Here is a 20,620-nt window from a genome sequence, read left to right on the forward strand (position 1 = left end):
CACCAAACTTTTCAGTTCGTGGGCCGCATTGCTTCACAATCAACCTTTTTGAGGGCCATTTTGACGCTACCTTTAGAATGAGTGGAAGTTCAAATCTCGTTTTAATAAGAAAATACTATTGAAATATATCAAATTTCTGCAGCTTTCTTTTATTGAATCTTGATTTTCATCTTTCAGAAGTAAAAAAAAAATCTGTTAGAAAAGAAAGCTATTTAATTTAACCTTAACCCAGTCCTCGCGGGCCGCATTAAAGGCGCTTGAGGGCCGCATGCGACCCGCGGGCCGTAGTTTGGAGACAATGCCGCTTCTGCAATCGTTCACTTCCTGATCTTCAGAGACAATGCCGCTTCTGCAATATGCGGCCCCCCTTGTTCCCGCTGTAATACATTCTGTGGATAGTTGCTGAGAGAACAGGTACAAAGAAGGAGAGCGAAAAAAGTTGTGGATCGAAAACGATCAGCGCAGCGCCCAGAGTGTTAATGATCTTTTGCATCTCATCTTTTGTAAATTCTTCTTCTTCGTTGGCACTACAACCGTTGTCGGTCAAGGCCTGCCTGTACCCACTGGTGAAATGAGCTTGGCTTTCAGTGACTAATTGTTACCATATCAGGATAGTCAGTCCTACTTAGGAAGGCACGGTCTATTCGGGGATTGAACCCATGACGGGCATGTTTTTAAGTTGTACGAGTTGACGACTGTACCATCAGACTGGCCCCTCTCTCTCTCTCTCTCTCTCTCTTGTTGGCTTGGTCACGATAGAGCATGTAGATGTGACATGGCCCGGTCAAAAATAATTCTCCAGGATGCTCGGTCCCTGGCTGCAGCCTCCCATCCATGCAGACACCCGATCTCCGTCAGGTCTCGCTTCACCTGGTCCAGCCATTGAGTTCGCTGTGCTCCGCTGCGCCTTATGTCGAACTGGGGATCGCTGTCGAACACCTTCTTAGTGGGACATGATTCCGGCATCCTCATGGCATGCTCCAGCCATCGTATCCTGCCAGCCTTCGCCTCCGTCAGAATGCTCGGTTCGCCGTACAGCTCAGTAAGCTCGTGGTTTATCCTTCTCCTCCACGCTCCATGCTCGAACACACCGCTAAAGATGGTCCGGAGGATGCGTCGCTCAAACACGCCCAGAGCGTTTGCATCCTCCGCTCGGATGGTCCAGGATTCGTGTCCGTAGAGGACCACCGGGTGAATCAATGTGCGATATATCTCACATTTCGTGCGGGCTCGAAGTCTTCTGGACCTCAGCAGTCGATGAAGCCCATAGTATGCCCGATTCTCCTGCACAATGCGTCTCCGGATTTCGCTGCTGATGTCGTTGTCCGAAGTAAAGATCGTCCCGAGATAGCAAAACTCCTTTACCACCTAGAAATTGTCGCCGTCAACTAATACGCTGCTTCCCAGATGGGCTCCGGCAAGCAGGTACTTCGTCTTCGTCGCATTGATTCTCAATCCAATTATTGCTGCTTCGCGTTTGAGTCGGGTATACGCCTCACACACCTTCGCCGTTGTCCTGCCGATGATGTCGATGTCATTCGCGAAGCAAAGAAATTGGAGAGATCGGTAGAGGATCGTGCCCGGATGTCGTTGTCTAGCCCCGCGCCACGAATGACACCTTCCAGGGCGATGTTGAAGAGCAGACAGGAGAGTCCGTCACCTTGCCTCAGACCCCAGTGAGATTCGAACAATTCCGACGTCAAGTTCGATACTCTCACCTTGCACTGCACCCCGTTCATGGTGGCCTCTAAAAGCCGAATCAACTTCCCAGGGAAGTGGTAACGCTGCATGATGCTCCATAGCTCCTTCCGGTCTATGGTGTCGTAGGCCGCCTTGAAGTCGATGAACACGTGGTGCGTAGGAATCTGGCGCACTCGGCACTTCTGGAGGATTTGCCGCAGAGTGAAAATTTGGTCAGTGGTGGATTTGCCTCCAACAAACCCGCTTGGTAGCTGTCGACAAAATTTGTAACAAGGGGCGCAAGTCGGCAGAACAGGATCTGGGACAGGATTTTGTGGGCAGTATTAAGGACTGTGATGGTAAACCCTTATTGTATACTGGATGATTAACACCCAGTTTCCAATCCTCCGGTAGTTCCTCATGCTCCCAGACTTTCACGATCAGCTGATGCATTTCGATGGTAAGTCTGTCTCCGGTCCCATCTTGAAGAGCTCGGCCACCAGTCCATCGCATTATCTTATCCCGGGTAGTCTCGGTTTACTTAAAGCTATTGTCGCTGCCTGGTGAGATGATGGTGTCGATGCCGTGGTCCAATTTGCAGGTGATGCGTTCCGCTGTATAACCATGGCATTCGGTTAAGGTCTGCGCCAATGCTGTCGCTGTTGTTACTACCTCTGCTGTGGTGGTTGCCTTGTTTTGCCACTTGCGCCAGCCTCTCCTGCCTGTACTCCATTCAGGTGTCCTTCGTAGTAGCACTTCCACCTTTCGATCACCTCCCGCTCGTCCGCCAGGAGATTTCTATCCGCATTCCGGTACATTGCGGTTTTTCGGAGCAAACCCGCTCCTCCTTCAATCTCCTGTAAAACAAGTGGGTGTCCCCCGAATGGGCTAGCTGCTCCAGCAGCTTTACATCTGACTCTTCAAAACGGCACTGTTTGGCCTGGAAGAGCAGGGTTTGCTGTTGTAATGAGTTCGGAAGATAGCTACGGTCGCCATGTAATATGGTGATTGTACAAACAGCACAACTGATCATCGAGTACCATCGCGGTAGGTCAGTGTTTCGCTGACATGTATCGAGGTAGAATAAAACTTTGGTCGAAGCGGACTTTTCAACACTTGTTCGTCCAGGCGATCATAGAAACCCAGAAGCGGTTTCCCTTACTGTAAACGTTAGAGTTTAGAAGCCTTACCTAGGATAGGGGGACATAACAAAAATCTTGAAATACGGGGTTTTCCAAATCAATTTCGAATGTAAACATTGTTATTCACCGCATCAAAGATTTTTTTTCAACAGCTGTCAAATGGTTTATTTGTTTCAAAATGATATTTTAGTTTAAACACATGATTTTCAACACATGACAAAGAACTGTCAAACTCATTCCAGCTTTAGTCGTGTTGAAAATCATGCTGTAGAAATTAAAAATTATTGTGATGAAAATGAAATGTCAGATTGATATGGAACAACATTTTGTATGCGGTGAATAACAATGTTTACATTCTAAACTAACTTGGAAAACCCAGTAAGTTAGAAGGTGAAGTTTTTAGGGAGTTCTATCTTGACAATCCGAACGAATCTGACTTGCCATGGTCGGAGTTGGATTTATTTATACTCGATAGATGTTATGGAATGTGTTTTTGTGCCAATTAAAGGTTACTGACATGAGGTTCGCACTAAATAATTGAATTGTATACAAATAATCTCTAAATGCCTGATTGAATTTTCAACACGATGTGAAAGGCCTCTAAAAAAACAACTTGAGTGATTTAAAAATCATATTGCGCTTTTGAAAATAGCATCGGTGCGGTGAAACAATAACTTTGACAGCTAAACTGTATCCAGAGCTTCTGAAATTGTTTTGCTGACATTCGATTCTGACTTATAAAACCCTGTAAGTTGCTATGCGCTCTCTGTTTGTCTATTTTGCTGCGATAACGATTGAATTTATTATGTTGCGCGTTTCGGTTGTTTTCGATAAATGTGTCTCAATTGCCTTTTTCTATGAACGGTATGGTCTGGGTGTGTTGCTATGGTGTGGATTGATTTGCAAATGTGTTATAATGACTGTGTTGCAATGGTGTGATTTGGCTTTCCGAAGTGTGTCACAATGTGACAATAACTGATAGCAGCGTAGGCAACTCAATCGGGAAAACCGCGAAAATCGGGAATTTTATTTTTCCGGGAAAAGCCGGGAAAACCGGGAAATTCTAAAAAAAAGGGAATGGAAATGGAATGAGTGAAAATGAAACCAAGAGCGTGTGTTTCTACGCAGGAGTAAATAGATAAAAGCCTGTGCAAAAAGGGTGCCGTAGAACCCACTTCTTATCACTTAAAAGTATACATCCCGTAAAACACAATCAAGTAAGTGTCCCAAAATTAAGAAAACCCCTGAATTCTCCTGTATCTATTGCATCATCTGGTTGGTTGGTCCATGGCTTCAGGTTACCCTTTTTTAAAGATGTGTCATGGCATCTGTTAATCAACAATTGATAGCAGATGCAAAATATCTTTGTCACGGGGTAAAGTATTTATTCGTTATTGTCATGATGCTGCTAAACGACCAAAAAGCAATATTTTTAAAGCTTTTTTCGTCGTTTGTTCATCAGTTGTTTGCTCATATAAAACTTCCGAAAATTTTAAGGTTGCATATTTAAATTGCTTAGGATCCATAGTAGTCAAATTAGATCCACAAACGAGCGCACAATAAGATAAGATAAGATGGCAAAGCCTGGCAGGATACGTTGGCTGGAGCATATCATGAGGATGCAGGACTCATGCCCCACCAAGAAGGTTTTCGACAGCGATCCCAAGTTCGGCATAGTGTTGGGAGATACAGGATTCGGAAGATTCGAAGATTCAATCCCTAGAAAGATTCTATCGGATCGGATCCCGTTTTTAGGATTTGAATCCCTAAAAGATTTCAATGCGTTTCGATTGGGAATGGGATTAGGATTGGCAATCCATTTAATTCATTATATTAGCATGTTTTATTGTCTCAATAGTAGGCGAATTGAATGTCCTTTGTTTTGGTGTACGATGAGCGATATTCCGATTAATATTAAATTAAATACAGTGGAAACTAGAGTTGTGCCTCAAATACCAGAACTGTACGATTCATTCAATTCATCCTAAAGAACGAACGACCTACGTTCATCTAATCAACGTTCATCGATTCTTTATAAATCATAATGTACTGAGTTGGTCATCAAAATAACGTCCTACCCGCCGAAATAACGAACGTTATAGTATGCCAGGTCGTTCATTTTCCCCACACAAATATGAACATGAACCGTATGACCAAGAAAAGAACGACCTACCCTATCAGTCGAAATAAAGAACGTCCTACTACGCTAGGTCGTTCATTCTCCCCACACAAATATTAACGTGAACCGTAATACCAGGACGTTCATGTAATTAATGTGAACGTCCTACTCTTCGAAATAAAGAACGTCCTAATACGCCAGGTCGTTCATTTTCCCCATACAAATATGAACGTGAATCGTATGACCAGGACATTCACGAAAAGAACGACCTATCAGTCGAAATAAAGAATGTCCTAGTACGCTAGGTCGTTCATTCCCGTCATACAAATATGAACGTGAACCGTAATACCAAGACGTTCACGAAAAGATCGTCCTACCAATCGTAATAAGGATCTTCCTGGTCTGCCTAGTAATTTTCAAGATGCAATACACTAGTACACTAGTACACTAGTAGCGGAATTTGGGGCAAGTGTGCCACCTTAAGCATTTCAAGTTATAACTTACTAAAACGTGTTTTTGAAAAGCCGATTTAAATCTCATAACCATTTTACATCTAATTCCTCACTTATAAATGAGTTTCGCTTGAAAAAAGTGCAAACAAAACAGTTTTTGAAGCGTTTGAAAAAGGATCCAAAAACACGTTGTTTTTTGGGCTATGGGGCAAGAGTGCCACTCGTATGGGGCAAGACGGCCACCTGGTTAAAATAACCGTATTTCTTAGATAATTGGAAATATTTACGTTTGTGGCACTAGTGTATGTATTCCTACATGTCTTGAGTCACCAATGAACCCCTTTTCATCACAAACTGTATCGCAATATGGGTTGTTGCTGATCTGTTTTTCCGGAGTAGAATCTGCTCGTAAAAGCGCACCATACCGCTGAACGCTACAACAATGTTTACATTTTTGACAGCTCTCGCCTATGAAAGATGGTGTCACGCTTGCCCCAAATAGAGATGGCTCTTTTGCCCCAAAAGTTGTAACTTTTTTGAAATTGAATTTTTCAGTGACAAAAAGGAAGTTTTTTTCAACTAACCCCACAAAAAATTTCACGTTTTCACAGCTATACGGTGGTGTAAATATTTTCTCGGTTGATTGTTCCCATGATTTTTGAGAGCTTATTTGGTTGGATTAAAAAATTATAATATTCTGCTCAATTTTGAAACTCAACATAAATCAGTTCAAAACAATGGGAAATTTCGATTGGTCTATATGAAATTGTCGGCTCAGTATACCTAGTCATTGGAAAGCAACCAACTGTATACACTATTGATCATTAAACTAAAGTTTTTAAGGAAAAATGGTTGGTGGCACTCTTGCCCCGTATGGCACACTTGCCCCAAATTACGCTACGTTCAAGTTCATGGAAATGAACCGAATTGCCTAAGCCTAGTGGAAACCCTCATAACGAGTACCCCTTACAGGATTTTGAATCATATAAGAGAATAGTTCAATCACTTAGGGGAATGTTGCAAATCGGTAGGGGAATGTTGCATGCAAGCTGTGGAAGTTTGCAATCATACAGGGGGGTGTTGCAATCAACTAGGGGAATTTTGCAAGCATACTGTGGAGCTTGTTTTCAAAGAGCCCGCCATGCAATTGAGAGCGATTTGCACAAAAACAATTCCAAATGATATTTAAACAAACATCATCGGTATAAATTTGAAGCTTTTTAAATCGGCACCCACAATCTGATGACAGCCCGCCATGCAATTGACAGCAATTTGCGAGGGCGCGCGAGGGCTCGCATGTAGTGATGAGTCAAGTAGCACTGTGCCACCACGCACACACAGCACAGTAAAATGTGCGAGCACAATTGCACATTGTATAAAATTGTAGTGCCACACTTCGCACATTTTTTGTGTTCTGCACGATTTTTGTGCTCCGCACAGTTTGTGTGCTCCGCACAGTTTGTGTGCTCCGCACAGTTTGTGTGCTCCGCACAGTTATTGTGTGCTCCGCACAGTTTGTGTGCTCCGCACAGTTGCATACAATGACAATTGTGTGCTCCGCACAGTTATTGTGTGCTCCGCACAGTTATTGTGTGCTGCGGACAGTTTCTGTGCTCCGCACAGTTTGTGTGCTCCGCACAGTTTGTGTGCTCCGCACAGTTATTGTGTGCTCCGCACAGTTATTGTATGCAACTGTGCGGAGCACAGAAACTGTGCAAGTGAATAAATCGAGGTTTTCATTGTTATTTTTGCAATCTAAAGTGTTAATATGTTAATATGTATACTTAAAACATCATTTATTTGTAAAGTAAGATTAAATCGAATAAGTTTCATCAAAATGAAACTTAAATGACTTTCATTGGACATTCAAAATCTGAAAGCCGCTCGTGTCGTCCTGCGGAGCACACAAACTGTGCAAACTGTGTGGTAGCTGTGCGGAGCACAAAAAGTGTGCAAAGAACACTAATTGTGCGATAACACAGTAACTATGCAAAATCTGTGCAGGAACACAGCTACTGTGCGACCACACATTAAGTTTGCTACCACGCACACACAGCACAGTAGACTGTGCGTGGTACCACAGCACCACACAGTGAAAAGTGGTACTTGACTCATCACTACCCGGACCATAATGCAACCGGATAGTCACTCCTTGCTATGGGGGGACGTTCTATTCCACTAATTTAAAGAACTGTTCCGGAAGCTTCAAACTAAGTACATACGAGGTGTAATGTATAAGAAAAATTAAGTAAGGTGGCCGCCACTGTTCATTGTTTCTTACCGTTCAATTAGACATACAGCGACAACGTCGCTCGCGACGAAAAATAGCTCAAAATTTCACTCTGTGTACATCAAAGTAGCTCATTTGACTAAGTCAACCAACTTGTTTTATATTTGAAAACACACAAAATAGGTTAAAATGTGTTCAAATCTATTTTTTTGTGTTTGGCATTAATCTGCCTTGTAAAAAAAACTAGATAATTCGATTATTTCGGATGAAGCAAAATTGTCGCGCGCGACGAGCAGCTCTATTTGCAAAATTGAGCTACTTTTGTAATTTTGACGTTGTCGCTGTATGTGTATTTGAACGGTTAGGAAAGAAAATTTAAATCACTAAAAATTATCACAGCATCACAATGCATAGAAGAAAAAGTTATGTATATAAATATTGACTTAAGGATGGTTTTCATTTTGTACGCTTTTTAGATTACTACTAATAAATCTATACAATCTTTATATTAATAATGTTTTCTTATTTACTTCTATTTGTACAGGGTCCACCGCAGTCTGCACAGCCATTCAAATTCACTATAACTGAAAACTGTGATAGGATAAAAGAAGAATTTAATTTTCTACAGGCACAGTATCATAAGTAAGTACTTTTTTAAAAATTGTGTTTAATCTTTTATGATGTTAAAAATTTGATTGTTAAAAATTCCTTGATGTGACGGTTTGCGTGGATGCTCGAAAAGAATTCAGGAAGTATGCTCGATTTCCACCTTGACGGGGAACACGTTATATCCTTGCAAAACCAATTCGACCAGATTGCAAGCTCGCATGAGGCCTCGCAATCGCCACAAATTAATAATGTTTGTAATATCGCAAGTTATGGCTTGCCATAGACTTGAAATTTGATAAATCTTTTAAATCTTGATAAATCTTTAAAACAAACATGCAGTGAGTGATAATTACGAGAAATAACGATGAATAAATTAAATTTAATACATGTAATAAAACGTTTAACAAACATTTCAATACTATTCGAGCAGAATATAGTACTCGAAACCTCGCAATCCCATTAGACATTGCGAGGCCCGCCATACAATTGACAGCGATTTGCGTGGGCGCGCGAGGGCTCGCACGCCATGCAAATTCACAGTCCCAGAGCCCTCGCATTAAAGAGCTTGCTAGCCTAGGCAGTTTTTTCGCCCCTAGTTCTAGCAGTTATAATTATAGCACCCCGAGAGCAGATATAACTTTGCAAATTGTAGCATACTAAACACCGGAATTTTATTTTGCAAAAATCCACAACAATAGAAACGGTAATCTTTTCGACGAATAACATTGCAAAAAATATATACTTATGAATAAAAAACAAATATCATTTAAAATACCAGAAGTTTTCGAGCAGATGATACTACTCGCAACCCTCGCAATGTTAAACGGGTTGTGTGGGGAGCGACAATCAGGCCTATTATATTGCGTTCGGCATTCGAGAAGATTCACTCGCACGTTCATTTTGTTCATTTTCGTATCGTTTTGCTAGCGACGTTCCGCTTCGAGTAACTCATCGGCAGATTCGAGTCGACGAAGTAAAAATCAGTACGGTATTGCTCGAACAGGAAGCTGCATTCGAGAGATTTTCTGCCGACAGCTCAAGCTGTCGGAAACGCGCAAATTTAAGTTTTACACAAGTTTATCAACACTCTCATCACTCATATTTACCTCATTTCCAACAAAATTATGGAAAAAATGATTTTAAAGAAGTGCTGAATCCGTTTGTTTACATCTACTCCGATCGCCGGTTGCCTCGACCAACTGTCAAACACACAGATGCTAGAACAAAAATGTCGACGAAACCTTCATCGATTCGAATGGCGAAAACGATACCAATTTTTCTCCCATTCGACTCGAGTGCTTCCGACGGAATCGAATGTCATTCGAGTAAAATAATAGGCTTGAATGTCTCGCGCGACAAAAAGTAGCTCAAAATTTCACTCTGTGCATATGAAAGTTGCTCAATTTGACCCAGACAACCTTTTTTTTGTTTCAAACCACAATAAATAAGTTTTTTTTATTCAGGAGACAATAAATAAGTTCAAATGTTTTCAATTTTATTTATTTGAGTTTTGAATTAGTCTGGCTCATAAACAAACCGAATAATCCGATTGTTTCGGTCGAAGCAGGAATGACACGCGAGACAAGTAGCTCTGTTTGCAAAATTAAGCTACTTTTTTGTCGCGCGAGAAGTCGTCGCGCGCGACGTTGTCGCTTTATGTCTATTTCAACGGTCACGGTTCATAACTAAGTGCTTGCCCGCTGCGTAAAATCGAGCAGTTTCCTTGGCAGGAAATGGACCAAAATCTGTGAAGATTTCATCCGGTGCTTTGGATGTGGCTAGGCCGTTGTGACTTGTCGAGATCTATGCGCTGTGAGATAGCTGGGCCAGCAACCTTTCCTATAAGGCAACGATAATTACTCGTGCGTTTGTACGTGTATGTGTGGTGCATTTCAAGGCAAGGCATGAGAAAATGAACAAGAAAAATGATTTTTTTTCTGTCGCTTTGCACAGCAGGTACGTTGTAGAAGCTGGCAGAACGGACAGTCGATGAAAATCAGCGCCAGGCTGAACGTGTTAAATACCAATTAACAATTTTTATTTTTGCACCTGTCAAGCAAATATTCGTGCCTTCCAGCAACATGCTAATGCTCATGTTTCTTTGATGTTTCATTAATCTGAAAGTACATAAGGTACATTTAAATCAGATTCATCAAATATTTTTTTTGTATATGAAATAATCATAATTAACTGTTGTTATTCTACTTATTTTATTTTTCAGTCTCAAAATGGAGTGTGAAAAACTAGCTCAAGACAAAACGGAAATGCAGCGACATTATGTAATGGTAAGTTAATAGAAAATAAACTTTTGTTTCAAAATCACAGTGAGTTTTTATGTGCAATGCAGTTCTACAAAATTGTACAGTATAATTTACAATTAAAACGTGAAATGAAGGATCTTACTGTTATTCCAATTCTTATATGTTTTCAAATGTACAGTGAACTGTCTCTAAGATGTAGTCTCTTCAAGATAATTTGTTTCTTTAAGATGAACATTTTGACGGTCCCACCATATTTCATACAATTTATGTCTCTTCAAGATGTCTAATGCCCAGGAAAGGAATTTCTTATCTACAAAGCAATCATCTTTTATATGTGACTAGCTGATTTACCCGGTTTCACGCGGGATAAAATTAATGACTCGTTTTAATTAAAAATAGAAGCATTTGCAATCCAAGGAGTATAAAACAACGATTACAATGATTACTATGATTTTATCCCAAAGCTTCGATTCTTTATGTCGAAATTCGATGTTTTCGGTCAAAATATAGCTAATTTCCGTATCATTCTGCTTGAAGGGGTAGATTTTAGCCATTAAATTAGTTATTTGATCTGATTTCAACTAAAAAATTGAAATTTTGCGCTATTTTAAATGGTTTTTAAAATTTGACGTAAAGAGAATTTATTTTGAGTTTGACATTTGATGTGGCAAATTAGTATAAGGGCTGTCAAATAAATAAAATCTAAAGCAAATCAAATTAAGATAAGCTAAAAAGTTATCGCGATTGCGAGGCCTCGTGCGAGCTGGCAAACTGCTTGAATTTGCTTGCTGGGTTTTAAATCCAGTGTAAACTGCACTTAACACCGAATGTCAAAGCGCTGTATACAACAACAACAATACTGCTCTTGGCATGGGATTAGATAATTGCTAATAAAATAAGTTTAGTGCAACTTCTGAAAATGATGTGAGTCTTAAAACCTATTCTCATACCACCATAAGGTGTGTGCATAGTTTCGTTGAAAATAATCCAGCCGTTTCGGAGGTTGCTCGCAACAAACACCGTGACACGAGATTTATATATATATATATATATATATATATATATATATATATATATATATATATATATATATATATATATATATATATATATATATATATATATATAGATAGATTTCAATGAACTATCCCTTTTATGGCTTTTCGTCCATTGAATTTCATTTTAATTGCGTTTAAATCCCGCCATATACTTCAAAACTGCCAAAACATCGTTTTCGATCCGTTTCCCGTAAGGTTTTTGATATCGAGAACGAAGGGCCTCTATTGATTCTCAAATCAAAAGATTACGAAGGCGGTTTTATAATTAAAACTCGCTTACTTGTCACATTTCTATGGAAACCTAGAATCCACTATTGGAAGCGAGATAGGTTAGTTGTATACTAGACCTGATTTCCTTAGCACTATTTCATTCGACGTCGAGACATGTCGATTGCGAGAATACAAAGTCTATATAACACAGAGGTCGATGTATAGCTCGATTTTGGTCCACCATTTTGAAAGCTTGTTTTTGACAGTTAGATGGAAAAGTGTTCACAAACGATTCCACACAACCAAACACTTTTTAGGGCCAATTGTGCTATTTCTGCACAAAATCTAGAGTAAATATACATTTCATTCTCATTATCGTGCCATGGAGTAGTTTTTTCACTAATTCATCAGTTAAAAACGACTAAAATCAGGAAACTAGCCTATTAGCTTTGCTCCTCTTGAGCTGCAAATGATTTCGTCATAATTTTGGGCACTGATCTTGTTATAGTTATTGATCTTGTAACGCATCCAGACCACTGCATGTACAACAACTACAACCTCAATGTTTGCTACTATGAAACTATTGAAGCCTTTTCATCCAGCTGTCAAAACTTTCCCAAGCTTTTTGATCAAATGTTCTGGATGACTCGACCTCTGTATTATATAGACTTTGGCAAGAATATAATAGGCCTGTAAGAATCGTTGCCGCAAACGTTACAATACTAAGAATCGCAAGTTTTTGCTAGAAGGGATTGCATATAAGTTTGCAGGAAAAATGTAAAGGAAATCCAGGGCTGTTACAGCTAGCGCGGATTTTGCGTTTCGCGCGGATTTTGCGCGTTTTTACTCTTCATCGGCGCGGATTTTGCGGAAATAAAAAAAAAATTTACAAAATCGTCATTATTTGGTAAAAACTCGAGAAGGTTTCCGAAACGGAGGTATTCTCGAAAAAGAGGTTATTTGGACCATACTCGCAGTAATGAAGAATGAATCGTTCAACTCTGCTGAAAAGGACACTAAGGTGTTACGCGCGATAGCGCCAAATGATTTTAAGGGGTTCAATTTGTATCGGCAGAAAATGACCGATATGGTCAATTACGCTATCGGACCATTCTTCAGGGACCTTTTCTTGAAGGATGTACGGGGAGAGTGTTATTCGCAGTTGTTCGATGAGTCCGAAGGAAACAACAGACTCAAGGAAATGGAAGTGACGGTGAAATATTTTTCGAGCCACCTGACGAAGCTGATGTTCTTCCATCTGAATTCCGCTTTTCTCGGTAAAGCTGATATTCTTATAGGCAAAATTCTCGAAGGACTGGAAGCTGCTAAACTCCCTTTAGACCACTTTGTCATGATAAGCCGGGATGGCCCCAAGAAAGAGGATTCCAGCTAGTTGACACAGGATGATGCCCAGCCCATATCATAATGCTGTTAAGTATGCCTTGAAAGAGTTTGGGATTGAGGTATCTGAGTTGGCGAACTACTATTACTTAAGTTTACTACTATTTTGATGTACCATCCAAGTGGGAAGAATTCAAAAAAAGTTACAAGGAAAAACCAAAAAAGTTCTTAAATTTGGTGGAACACGTAATGTTAGGCAATGCACGCTGGTCCTACTAGCGAACATAGACGAACATTTTGCATTGAAAGCCAAATTTACTCACTCGGAAAGGAAAAAAAATAGCTATTATGAAGAGATTATTGTTAGGATACTGTCTATAACAGGTATCAAGTCCGTAATTCGGTTTGTTATTGAGGTGTGCAGTGATGCCGAAAAGTTAATTAAATTTCTGGAAACCAATGATTTCGTGCTTTTTCAAATTTACGAATATATAAAATTAGGCATGGGCAAAACGATTCTTTTCACCGAACGCGAACGAACTAGTTCGCTCACCAAAAAGAACCGAACGCGAACGACGATTCTTTCGTTCTTTGTTTCATGAGGTTTTTATTCACAAAGAACGCTCGTTATCTTTTTCATTTACCCACCATAGACGCATACTGTAGCCAAAGAAGTACTCATTCTGCGGTTAAAATCAATCATTTAAAAACATTAAACACTCGTGTTGCGACGATCATAAACAAACAGAGTAGAACTGTCACCGCGGCTGACAGTCAAATATTCAGCACTTGCGATCGCGAGAGATTCCACAATCTCACCTACAGAGGGCACTGTAACGGGTTCGGGTACAGGGAAGGCGAATGACCTTAGGATTAGGAATCGGGTTCCTCGCCATCGCGATTAAAACAGTAGCATCACGACAGCGAGCGAGAATAGTCAAAAACTTTTTAAAGGTGTACAAAAACCGCGACAGAATAAAGTTTCCACCCAAAGCGAAACTCGGCGAATAAACATTTTTTGACTCCTATGAGAAAACAATTTCTGTTCCGTTACGCGACTAGTTCGGGAGCTAACAAGCTTTAAAAAAGTTTTTTTTTGCAATAAGTGCAAAGACTTTTATCGCGAATATTCCAAATTACTTATCGAAGAGTAAATTATTCGTTTATCGAATTACGAAAGTTCCGGGAGTGAAGCCGGGAGAAATAAAAGTTTACGCGAGTGTACACTTGTGAAATGTCCGAGCAGATGAGGAAAGCTATCGGCGCAGTGAGTGATCGGGCAAATGCGCCGAAAGTGCAAGGTGAACCGGGCGAGAAAACCGCAACAGCGGTAGCAGCGCAAGTTCGTCGACCCAAGAGCGAGAGGATAATGGCGGCAAAAGTTAGCCAAAATCGCGATCCTGCAGCCCCCTTAGAGGTGGCATGCGAAAAACAGGAAAGCAAGCCTCTTCACCCCAGCGACGAGCCGTGCTCATCCCACCATCCTCGTAAGGCTGGTTCATCGAAGCACGAACGATCTTCGACTACAGCGAAATGCTCGGCATTAGAGCGCCGCGTGAACGAAGAGGTAGAGAAAGAAGTAGACAGTGGAAAGCACGAGCACGGTTCGCTATATCCCAACGGCGAGCAGAGTGCATCGCGGCATTCCAGCAAGGCTGCTTCTTCGAAGCGAGAACGGTCCTCAACGTCCTCACAACATTCGGCATTAGAACGCCTGGTAAGGGAGCAAGCCCTGCAGGTCAAACTTCTGATAGCCGAAAAGGAAAAAATGATGGCTGAGAAGGAGAAAAAGGCGACGGAGGCCAAACTAAAATGTAAATTGGCCGCTCTGGAACTGCAACACGAGACCCAGAGAAACAACCTCGAGGAGGCGATCAGTTTGAAATGCTCCATAAGCATCAGTGGTGTGTCCAAAACGGCAGAGTGGGTGCAACAGCAATCTGAATTTGTCGAGCCGCAAAGGTGTTCCAGCTACAATCCCATGTTGCAAGATGAGCAACAACTAGAAGCTGCAGCCGGACCAGTAATGGCTGCTGCGAAATGGAGGCCAGCGGACCACATAGCGGCTAGGCAGGTATGGCCAAAAAAACTACCCTCTTTTTCAGGGAAACCGCGAGAGTGGCCAAAATTCCACAACTATTTTGTGGAATCAACAAAAGCCTGCGGACTTTCTCCAGTCGAAAATGCAGCCCGGTTAGAAGAGTGTCTCACAGGACCTGCACGAGACGCTGTCGAAGGATGGCTCGATACTCCTACGTCAGTGCCGCTCGTGATCAAAACGCTGCAGCGACTGTACGGGCGACCTTCACTCGTCGTGAAGGATCTGCTGGAAAAGGTACGGCGCACAACAGCACCCAGGCCAGAACAGCTACACGAGCTCATCACGTTTGGACTGGCGGTACTACATTTGTGCGACCATCTTAGCAACGCAGACTTGGCACATTACCTCTCTAACCCGGAGCTGTTAGAAGAACTGGTGGAAAAACTACCTGCAACGAGACAGTTAGAATGGGTGAGATACAGCAAGAAATACCTACATCCAACATTGAAGGAGTTTGGCATGTTTATGGACAAGCTGGTTGACGAGGCTAGTGCAGTCACGAAGTACGTTCAACCGAAGGCCAATGTACATCGCCCAGCACATCGCATGCACGTGCATAGCTGTGCAAGTAGTGAAATGTCTGTTGTACTAAACACACCACCTCGCGAGAGACAAACACCTATACTCGAAATTCCTTCGACACCGTGTCACCTGTGCAAGAACACGGGTCACAAACTAAGAGAATGCGAAGCGTTCAAGCGCATGTCTCCCGTGGAACGTGTTGAGGCTGTGACACGGATGAAGCTGTGCCGCAACTGCCTTGCAAACCACGGAACGAAGCCTTGTCGGTCGAAATTCTCCTGTGGCGTCCCGGGTTGTGGTGAACGGCATCACAGCTTACTGCACCGGTTGATGGAAGGGGCGACCGCCCAAACAGCACAGTGTCAAACGCATCAACATAGTGCGAATTCAACTCTGTTTCGTGTAGTGCCCGTGACGGTATACAATGGGAACAGGCGAGTTGACACGCACGCATTTCTCGATGAAGGATCATCATTGACGCTGATTGAAGATACTCTAGCTGCGAGTATTGGATTGAAGGGCCATCCGGACCCACTTGAGCTGCAGTGGACCGCCAACGTAAAGCGCAAGGAGGAATCTTCGCGTTTGACCAGCCTTGAGATCTCTGCACGCGGGGGAGAGCGGCGCTATCCAATAGCGGCCGCTCATACGGTTAAACAGCTAAGTTTGCCACAACAAAAAAATGATTATTCCACACTGATAAGTTCTTATGACTACTTACAGGATCTGCCAGCTGAACAACACGAAGATGGTATGCCGAGAATCCTTATCGGCTTGGAGAACGTACACCTACTTACGCCGCTGGAGTCTCGGTCAGGTCAATCTGGAGGACCGATCGCAGTGAGGACGGTGTTAGGATGGTCTGTTTACGGGCCACATAAGGAAAACACCACCAAGCGTCAACCAACGACGGCCAACAGCAACAGTGCAAGCCAGCAGCAGGATTTATCGGCCCCTATCGGACATGTGCCAGAGATGAACGCAGTATCGCTGCTTTGTGGTGATCATGCTGTGGCAAACCAGCAGTACCCTTGCAACTTCTCTTCACCAACGGCAACGGCCGCCAACTACCGTACCATCAGAGGCGCTGACTACCATCATCACCGAGTGACGATACCGGGTGGTGAGGTAGTATCCATCACCAAAAACATACAGCAGCGTCGACGAATCCTGACACCCTCCAGCAGCACGGCGGTCGATAAACAACCGCTATCACGGCCGAATGCAAGCATTTGCAGCCAACCAAACATTTGCAGCAACAATCCCAGCAGCAACAACAACGCGTACGATACACAACAGTCGTCGCGCATATCCCGTACAAACTCGATGGCATCGGCCGCTACGATTGCTTTACCGGTACGACAGCAGACGGAAAGCGAAACACAAACAATGTTATACGACTAGGAAGCGTAAGTCAGGAAGCGAAGTTATTAGAGATTAGGAAGGAAGTTACTTTATAGATCGCCAAAGCACATGGAGTGAACCCGGTAAGAAAATTGACAGATAACCGGTTCACGGGGTGGGGTGTTGCGACGATCATAAACAAACAGAGTAGAACTGTCACCGCGGCTGACAGTCAAATATTCAGCACTTGCGATCGCGAGAGATTCCACAATCTCACCTACAGAGGGCACTGTAACGGGTTCGGGTACAGGGAAGGCGAATGACCTTAGGATTAGGAATCGGGTTCCTCGCCATCGCGATTAAAACAGTAGCATCACGACAGCGAGCGAGAATAGTCAAAAACTTTTTAAAGGTGTACAAAAACCGCGACAGAATAAAGTTTCCACCCAAAGCGAAACTCGGCGAATAAACATTTTTTGACTCCTATGAGAAAACAATTTCTATTCCGTTACGCGACTAGTTCGGGAGCTAACAACTCGGCTGTCTGGTCAACACAATCCATCGCAAAACCGACCAAAAACTAGCATGTAAAAAACTAATACGAGCAAAAATGTCTCCTGCATATATTGTACCCCATGCCTTATACACACTTAAGGATTCTATTTAAAAAAACTACTTAAATATGGATCAACATGATGAGCGCAATCAATTCAGTTCAGTTCATTCGCGAACAATGACTAATCCGTTTGAACGGGCTCGATCTTTTGAATTGTATAGGTATAATTTCCATGCCAACAGAACACAGATCGAACACCAGTTCGAACGCGTTCGATGAATTCAGTTGTGTAGGTACGATTTACACACCAACAGAACACAGATCGAACACCAGATCGAACCAGTTCGAATGATTTTGCACGTTTTATTACCACATTTATGTGTGCCGTCGAACACTGAACGGAACGTTCGAACGCGTTCGGTGTAGTCAGTTTCTTCCAAAAGTCCTGGTCGTTCTTTTTGTTAAGAACCTCGTTCGTTCGTGCACTTTACCGAACTGTTCGAACGGTGCGATTCTCGTTCATTTTACACATGCCTATATAAAATCTTTTATGCCGTGTTGGTTAGCAAAAATTTATGAAGTCGAAAAACTAGAGTCTGTTTTTGAAACTAAACATTTGGACTTAGACAGTGGAAGTTGACGAGATAATTTTGCCCAGTTATTTATCTAAGTATGAGACAAATGAACAGGTCATAAACACTGTTAAAAAAGGTATGAAAAAGTATGTGGTAAAATTAATAACATATTTGCTTGAGAATAACATTCCCCACAAATTTTATTACCATCTCGTCTCATACATGAAACCTACAAAGGTTTTCTCCATTAAAGCAGAGGAAAAAATGTTGAAACTAGCTTAAAAGGCCGGTTTTAAACTCGACAAAGTTCGTGTTTTTGAAAAAATTGTGTTACTAAAAAATTTGAAGCATTCCCTTCCACATTGTAATGATGATTTGGAGTTTTATGCTGTTCTTTTCCGGCAGCATAATTTCATTGAACTCAAAAAACTGCGTCTTCCAAATTGGTGATGACAGAAAAAAGCTCATGTATGTTAAAAGAACTCTTCAACCATCCAAAAACATAATCAATGGAATGCAATTTTTCCACAATGATGTAGAAAAGTTTATTCCACCAAAGGAATTATGATTAAAAGCTAAACTGGCTAGGCAGACACACAATGAAAAAATTTAAAAAGAAAAACAAGAAAAGAAGAATGCAGATTTAGGATTGAGCAGCAAGAAAAAGGAAGTTGAAGAACAGAAACATGTAGTTCCCTGATTCAACAAAAAAATCCCTGATTCAACATATAAATGTGTTGCTTTCGTATAAGCGCAGTGTTTAAGTTTTGGCGTGGATTTTAAATTTTGGCGCGGATTTCGCGGTTTTTAAATTGAGACTTCTGTAACAGCCCTGGAAATGACATATTAACGGTCACTGCCAAAATTCACGAAGTCATACGAAAATCGAAAAAAATCCTGGAGGGGGGGGGGGAAGGGGGGGGGATAAGATAGCGGTGCTGAGAGTTATGCTGCGCTTAAGGTGGAGTGAATGAGGCAGTGTCCAGTATTGCAAAATGTCACTGTCAATGTCACACAAAATTCTGACTGAAACAAAATTCATGTCAGCGTCACGACTCAATTGTGATTATCAAAATTGATGCTCAAACAGTTGGTTTGATCAATACATTCTTAGTAGCCAACGCTTGGTCAGTCACTTCGCCATGCCTTTTTTGCTGTGTCGCTGACATAGTCATGGCAAATTTCGACTGAAACAAAATAATGTCAGTGTCACGAGCTCTACTGCTATGATCCGAGGTGAGACTCAAACAGTTGTGGCGATCATCACATGCTTGGTGACATTGTGTGCAACCAACTCTTGGTCAGTCATTTGGTCGAGACATTTTCTGTCGGTGATCATCACGATAGTCATGATGAGATGCCACCGCATGCGACTACAAAATGAGCATGTTTTCTCGCTCTGTTTGACCACATAGAGAGAGAAAGTATATTCATTTTGTTGGTTGGCACCACACATCCTACCCCCAGTATATTCCAAGAATGTCGCGATTATCACCGACAACAATGTCGTGACCAAGTGAGTGACCAAGAGTTGGGTGCTAAACCAAATGTCACCAAACATGTGATTGGTCCACCAACTGTTTGAGTCTCACCTCTTATCATCTCAGTTGTGCGCGCGAGCTGATTTGATCTTCGTTTCAGTCATGTGAGTTGGTGATTGAAACTGTGGCATTTGGCAGTACTGTGGACAGTCAGAAAAAAATGATTATGCTTGATCCGGTATTAAACTCAGCTTGTAAGTCAGAGTTTTCACTTTTATTGAGTTTCAGCTATGAACATCAATCTACCACGGGTATGTTCATTTTTTTTTGGTTTTTTCGGTCATGTGTTGCTCATGACATTTTGCAGCACTGGTAGTGTCTTCGGTTTAATTGCTCCATTTCCTTTCTTTTTATTTGATAATGGGGCCTTAACGATATATGGAGTTTGAAAGTTGGAGACTGAAATCATCGGCCGTATCGGGGAGCTCGTTCGTTCAAGAACGTTCGTCGCTCATGAGTGGACAGGGTTGTACCACTAGATTGGGCAGAACAAAACCTAGACGGTTTTTTAATTTTTGATCATAGAGGGCTATGAAATGAGTGAAAATGAGCGTCGCGGCAAACGTTCCCGGGAACGAACGAGCGTATCGTTCCCGATACGGCCGCATGTGAACACTCCATACATAATCACACACAAAAGTAGCCTTCGATACTCAGCCTAGATTACTTTGTCCAGAGAAGTCAAACATACGGCCCGCGAAGTCTTTCAATGCGGCCCGTGAATTATTATTATTGGCAGTTATTTCAATTAAACTGAAGTAGATTGTACATTACGAGACAGAAAAAATGGGTGTTCTAATTTTTATCCACTGAGGAAGAAACTTGCAACATTAAGTCTTAATAATTCGATCAACGAAGCAACTAAGTTGCTCATAGTGA

General features: G+C 41.9%; 1 protein-coding gene and 2 pseudogenes across 8 annotated transcripts in view; all 3 read left to right on the top strand.

The window, feature by feature from the left end:
* LOC1278620 (protein groucho) overlaps positions 1–20,620 on the top strand; it is a 62,532-nt gene that overhangs the window by 9,662 nt on the left and 32,250 nt on the right. For all 8 annotated transcript variants that reach the window (XM_061661115.1, XM_061661108.1, XM_061661110.1 and 5 more), the window contains exons 3-4: positions 8,168–8,265; positions 10,454–10,517. In XM_061661115.1, the coding sequence (XP_061517099.1) occupies positions 8,168–8,265; positions 10,454–10,517 (162 nt within the window). The remainder of the gene's footprint in view (positions 1–8,167; positions 8,266–10,453; positions 10,518–20,620) is intronic.
* On the top strand, positions 11,630–13,815 carry LOC133393685 (uncharacterized; annotated as a pseudogene).
* LOC133393686 (uncharacterized) lies at positions 17,980–19,102 on the top strand (annotated as a pseudogene).

Source organism: Anopheles gambiae, chromosome 3 (genome assembly GCF_943734735.2).
Source record: "Anopheles gambiae chromosome 3, idAnoGambNW_F1_1, whole genome shotgun sequence".
NCBI lineage: Eukaryota > Metazoa > Arthropoda > Insecta > Diptera > Culicidae > Anopheles > Anopheles gambiae.